The following is a 6,098-nucleotide window of genomic DNA, read 5'->3' as shown; positions in this document are numbered from 1 at the left end:
CCCAGTAGCCACACCAGCTGGGGTGGGCTCTGGCCTTGGCCCGTGTCCCAGCCTCGCCTCACAGGGCATCGGGGCGTGGGGCGCTCACCATCCCGGTGCTCGTGGGGCAGCCAGTGGTGCTGGGCATCACCGTGCTCGAAGTACAGGTCCCACTGGCGACACTGCTCCTCGCGGAAGTCAGCCAGGGTGTCAGGGCAGTCCTGGGGGTTGCAGAGCTGGAAGTCGTAGGCCAGGCCAGAGCAGGCACGGCCCCCGTTGGCAGGGCTGGAAGAGAAAGCAGAGTCTGCTGCTCGGTGGCACAAGAAGAGGTGCCCTTTGGGTGGAAATTTCAGGGGATCCTTGGGCCTCAGGAATAGGGAGGTCAGTGCAGCTGAGCAAAACGTCGGGGTACCACATCCCAGCTGTCCACCCACGCAACTCCCAGACAGCCAGGCCTCAGTCCAGAACAAGAGGGGCTGGGCCACTGCCCTCCTCACTCCCTGGGGAAGACAGCAGGCGCCTTGCCCCTCCCCGCTGAGGCCCCGGCCTGTGAACGGACACAGAGCTGTGGCTGGGTCCCAATGGCCTGAAAGCCCCAGCATGGCGAGGCCTGACCAAGCCTCCTTCGTGGCTGGGCCCGGGCACACACGTGGCGGGGAAGGCGCAGAGCAAGTCTCAAGCAGCAGAGTCCTGCTCGCACAAGTTCTTCCCGAGCGTCTGGCACTCGGGCTCTGCCACAGCTGGCTTTTCTCACTGAGGATTTCGGGCTGTGCTTCTGCCACCTGCTTGCGTCACAGGGAATGAGGCTGACCCAGCAACTGCCTCCTGGGGCTCTAGCTTGCCAGCCGGAGGCCTCTTCCCCAGGAGTGTGACAGCTCCAGAGGTGCTCGGAGGAGGATCCGGGGGCCTCTTCCTGTCCTGATCCTAGCCAGGATGGCAGCCCGGGGCCCTGGGGCGGGAGGGCCGGGAGGGCTCTGCACACAGCTGGAGTGGCGGAACGCACACGCTCCTGCAGCGCAGGCCGTCTGTTGCCAGACCCCTGCCCGGCCGATGCAGACCTGACCCCTCTCCCAGTGGCTGCGACCCCTCCGGTTCCTCGATGGCCAGGAGAGGGCCCGGCCAGATAAAGAGCAGCAACCTGGGAAGCCAGAGCAGGGGACTTGCTGTGGACCGGAGTCCAGAAGCTCCGGACACACTGATACATCCCAGCAGCCCACATATAGCTCGGTTTGGAAGCTGGAAATCCGTTTAAGTTTTTATGTGAAATTCCAGACTTTCATTTTCAGATAGGCCAAAACTTTTAACATCTTTTAATCCACGTCTTTTGGACAGGCCAAAGCAAGAAAGAGGAAAGCCCCCCATGTGTCCAAGGAGTGCAGGCCTGACCCACAGCAGGTAAGGCCCTCCTGCTGAGTGCCACGGAAGGCCCACCCCACATCTGGCCTGTCTGAGTTCCATCCGCACCCACAGCTTGGTCCCTCCACTGTGCCAGGCCGGGGTGAAGAGGACGCAGCAGGAGGGGGGCAGTGGCCAGGGAAGAGGGAAGTGGTTGAGGGCAGGCATCCAACTGTCTCTAGCTAGGCCCAGCAAGCAGGCGGCAGGCCCTTACCCTGACTCAGGGGGTGCATAGGGGCTCTGCTACAGCAGCCACGCCCTGCCCTCCCGGCATCCTGGGGCCAAAGAACTGCCCCTTACGGAGACCTCCACTTTCTCTTCTCTGCCCATGCCCCAGGACAGGGGGAGCCTATGTCCAGGGTGGACTGCAGGGAGGGCGGACAGAGGGACGGGCCCAGGCCAGTGGCTCAGGAGCCCAGGCCTCCAGGCCGCACTGGAGGGAGCTCTGGGAGGCATCTCCCAGGGCAGAACGGGGCGGGGTGAGAGTGTCTGACCTATGTCCTCCAGACCCACCAAGCAGCAGCCATGGACCTGCTGCACAGGGCTGGTGATGGGGCAGTGGGGACCTCAGCTGCCCCTCAGGAGGGCTGGGAAGGCCGGGGCCACTCACTGTGGGTTGTCACACTGGCGAGTCCTGAACTTCACACCTGTGCCACAGGTGCGCGAGCAGGAGCCGAAGGGGGTCCAGGCACCCCAGTTGCCGTCCCGTTTGAGGATGTCGGGGGTCAGCCAGATGCAGTGTCCTTTAAAGCAATGCTGAAAGACAGGAAGTCATCTGGGACGGTGGCTTACATCAGTGCCACGGGGGCCCTCCCTCCTCAGGTGGGAGGCTGGCCCCATTTGCTCTGCGAGCTCAGAGCACCCAAAGGAGACAGCCGCACTCGCTGGGGGCAGGAGAGCACAGGGAGGCGCTGGGCCCCGGCTCCTGTCTTGCACACCTCATCCAGCCCGCTCCACCCCTCCGCCAGCACCCACTCTGCATTTGTCCACATACAGGACAGGCCCGTCCAGCCCATGATCCCAAACATGGGTAAGGTCTGCTCAAGCCAAAAAGCAAAATTTATCAGGAATATAATAAGTAGAGCACGGGCAGGGAGAAAACACATTTCTACAACCTGAATCGAGTCACACTGCTCTCCTAGGGGGAGAAAGCCCACACAGCCTAGGGAGCTCACTTTAGGAAGATCGCAAAATTGAAAATACTACATTAGACATAAATGAACCACTGATTTAGAATGAAGAAGTGTAACTCCCAAATATTTACAATTTTAAAACATCTTTACAGCCCAACATGGTGGCACACGCCTGTCACCCCAGCTCTCAGAAGCTGAGCCAGGAGGACTACAAGTTCGAACCCACCTGGGCGATTTAGTATGGCCCTGTCTCAAAAGTAAGCTTTAGGGACGTAGCTCGGAGCTCCCTGGGCTCAGTCCGGAGTACGAACACACACACAAGCAACCCCCCTCAAGTGCTACAAACAACCCAAACCAGAGCACAGCGATTTTCTAAATTGACCAACAACTTGTGGACTGCAGACTTTCAATGTTTCTTCATACAAGTTCGTGACACTGTTTTCCATACAAAGAACTTGAACAGAATGCAGCAACTCTTCAGCAAATGTTTTCTGCAAAGGGCCAGGAGGTAATTACTTTAGATCTCCCAGGCTCTATGACTGCTGCTGTAACTTAACTCTGCCATTAAAACATGAAAGTGGCTGTGGACAGCAGAGCAATGAGTGGACATGCTGCGTTCCAATAAAACTTTATTTATGAAAACATGTAGCAAATGGAAACCTCTGGTGGAAAGAGCCTGTTAAACCACCAGTTAAGTGGGTCCACATCATTAAAATATTTTGAAAAGATACTAGAGATTTTTTTTGAAGTCAAAACAAGTAGAAAAATATTTATTCATGAAAACCCCCTAAATTTTGGGAAGAACAGAAATCTATGGTATTTAAGTAACAATTCTCTTTTATTCCTTCTCTAGATCGTAACCGTCTTCCTGTCAAGAAGGCGGGGCTCACAATACACCTGGGCCCCAGTCCCTCGCTCTGGCTTCACACTGGGCACTGAGCACGGCAGGCCGCTGACGTCTACATCCCCCGACTCTGCTGATGCCGGGTGGAGAGCACCGGCCATTCACCCTGACACCCATTAGGCAGAAGTCCCGTCTAGGTACAGTAGGCCAAGACGACTTATCTCCTCATAAAAGGAGCATGTGTGACGAATTAAAACGCGCTGTACACAAACGTGTAAGTGCATACGCATATTTCACCCACTAGGGAGGTGTGACGCTTCAAGGCACAAAGTCTCGTGTCCTGAGCCGATGCCGGGCAACAGGAAGGAAGGAGAGAGGGTGGCAGAGGTCCTCTCCCCGAGGTCTCTCTGTAAGGGCATCCACCCTGTGACTGGGTAACCGGCAGCCCGAAGCCTCTCCCTGCACTGCCACACCCTTGTCCCGGGAAGGGGAAGCCAGGCCTCCCGACCAAGCCGCTCACTGGGGACAGCTCAGGCGTCCACCTCCCCGAGCCCAGCGCCCTGAGCCGCAGGGTCCTGCTCATGCCCCCTCCCACCGGGCTCTCATGCCCACGATGAGGTGGGAGCTTCTCTTGGGGTCGCGTCTTGTGCAGAATATAAGTACAGATTTCTTTTTTCTCTGGAAAAATGGTGAACACCCAAACTTGCAGGGATAAAATGAGGAAACGTAGGCCAAGGCGGGGGCGAAGGTACTCAGGACCCTGCCGGAGGCCAGAGTGGGAGGCCGGGCTGGTCTCTCTGTGCTGAGCCTGAACTTCTTGTGAACAAGCGGTGGGAGAACTGAGCTCTTCAACCTACACGACTACTCCTCAAATACATAAAAAAGCCAGGGTATTCACTAGGCTAACTGAGTGAGAAGAATCATAGAAGAATCGCCCACAACTGCCCAAAAGTGGGAAAATCCAAGCCATCCAAAGATGAGAGAATATAAATGAAAGGTGATACAATCACCCCGTGGCATGTCACTCAGCCATGAAAAGGGATGAAGTACTTATGTGTGCCACAACATAGATGATTCTTCAACACATTTCACATATTGAGTGAAATAAGTCCGACATGACGGTTCATATGTGATTCCATGTATGTGAAATTCCAGGACAGGCCTCTCCACAGACACAGAAAACAGACTGGTAGCTGCCAAGGACTGGAGAGAGGAGAGGAAGGGGTGACTGATCAATGGGGTATCTCTCAGGGGCGATAGCTCAGAAAGTAGGTAGTGATGATGGTTACCCAACTTGAACATAATAAATGCCACTAAACGGTGCATTTTAAAGCAAGTTAAAATAGTTAATTTTATCTTATGTGAATTTTACCATAATGTAAAACAGAAGAAGACAAAACAAATCGCCAGCTGTTCTGGGGCCTTAAACCAAACCAGTCTTCATGGGTGGCCCAGGACTCCATATCTTTAAGAAAGCCCATTGGGACCTAAAGTTAGGCTCAGCCTCGCTAGACCCGAGCTGGCCCTGAGGAACCCCTGCCCAAATGAGGATGGCGCTTCAGGCCTGACAGGGCTGGGGATGGGGCTCCATGGCGCCTCCTGGTGGCCAGTGTGGCTTTGGCGGGACAGAAGCGAGGCGGGGTTTCACTTGAATGGATGGAGGCCAGGGTTTTGGCTAGAGCTCCCTCTCTGCACACTGCTGGGGGTGTACAGGGAGTGTGGGGTGACAATCTAGTGACCTCCAGGAACCAGCCTGCTTTAAAGGGCCCCTGGGGTGGACAGGCTAAACATCCCGGGCCTAGAACCCTGAAGCTGTCCCCACAAAGAGGTGACCTACAGTCAACCAGGATGGGGGCTTGGGTCTCAGGAGAAGCTCTGGGCCGCCAGCCTTGCCCTGGTGCTAGAAGCACATGGTGGCAGACCCTCTGGGCTGTCAATGCAGGGGCGACTGCACGGGCAGCGAGAGCCCCCTGGTCCCGTGTGGCCCTGCAGGTCCTGCCCCTGGCCCTCTGTGCTCCTGTGGACCATGGCCTGGTCTCGGGCCACCGCCTCCCTACTCACCTTGCCAGGTGCACACATGGTTCCATCAAGGGGGGGCCCCTTCTTGGTCTTGCAGAAGTAGGGGTTGTCAGGGTGGCTGCACCATAGCTGCTTGCAGGGGTCAAAGGTCCGGAACTGGAACAAGTATCACAGCTTGCCAGACCACCTCCCAGACCCCCAGGGTCCCCCCTGCCCCCCACTTCTGTGCCAGCCGTGGGCGCTGAGCTCCACTCCAGCAGAGGATTCTGAATTCTAGGGCTGCAAGCACAGGCAGGGGCCGTGTCCCCGTGCACGGCCCGGAGGCTGAGGCCACAGCTTGGTGGAGCATGGACCGGGGCTGGGAGGCAGCACGCTGGCCCAGAAGGGGCCCCGGCAGGAGCCCTAGCGCTGGGAGGCCATCGCTGCAGGGCCAGGCGGGCACTGCTGCCTCCCCGCCATGGGAGCCACCACCGAGCTGGGACCTCTGCTCCTGCCGGCCCCTCAGCGCTCCGGGCTCTGAGCCATGTGGTAGGTGAGCGATGTGGCTGCCTTCCCTGCCCTGCGCCCGCCCTGGGGGCCATGGCGCCACCCGGGGGCACTGGGCACTCACCGCGGTGCACATCATGTAGCCCAGGCCGAAGTCGAAGCGGCACTGCTCGTTCATGGGGTAGTGCAGTCCCGGCAGCTGCGGCAGTGCCGGCCAGTCATGCGCGAAGGGGTCGTCGCGC

The 6,098-nt window shown here is 57.7% G+C and overlaps 1 protein-coding gene across 1 annotated transcript in view; it reads right to left on the bottom strand.

Annotated features, from left to right (window-relative positions):
• The window catches only part of Adamts2 (ADAM metallopeptidase with thrombospondin type 1 motif 2), a 117,281-nt gene that overhangs the window by 15,630 nt on the left and 95,553 nt on the right, over positions 1 to 6,098 (bottom strand). The window contains exons 8-11 of the mRNA XM_010623772.2: positions 5,981 to 6,097; positions 5,413 to 5,526; positions 1,985 to 2,130; positions 89 to 264 (exon numbers count right to left, since the gene is read on the bottom strand). Coding sequence (XP_010622074.2) covers positions 89 to 264; positions 1,985 to 2,130; positions 5,413 to 5,526; positions 5,981 to 6,097 — 553 coding nt within the window. The remainder of the gene's footprint in view (positions 1 to 88; positions 265 to 1,984; positions 2,131 to 5,412; positions 5,527 to 5,980; position 6,098) is intronic.

Source organism: Fukomys damarensis, unplaced genomic scaffold (assembly GCF_012274545.1).
Source record: "Fukomys damarensis isolate Sample0158 unplaced genomic scaffold, DMR_v1.0_HiC HiC_scaffold_9, whole genome shotgun sequence".
Taxonomy (NCBI): domain Eukaryota; kingdom Metazoa; phylum Chordata; class Mammalia; order Rodentia; family Bathyergidae; genus Fukomys; species Fukomys damarensis.
Note: the sequence above shows the minus strand (reverse complement) of the source record. Positions and strands in the feature narration are given on the sequence as shown.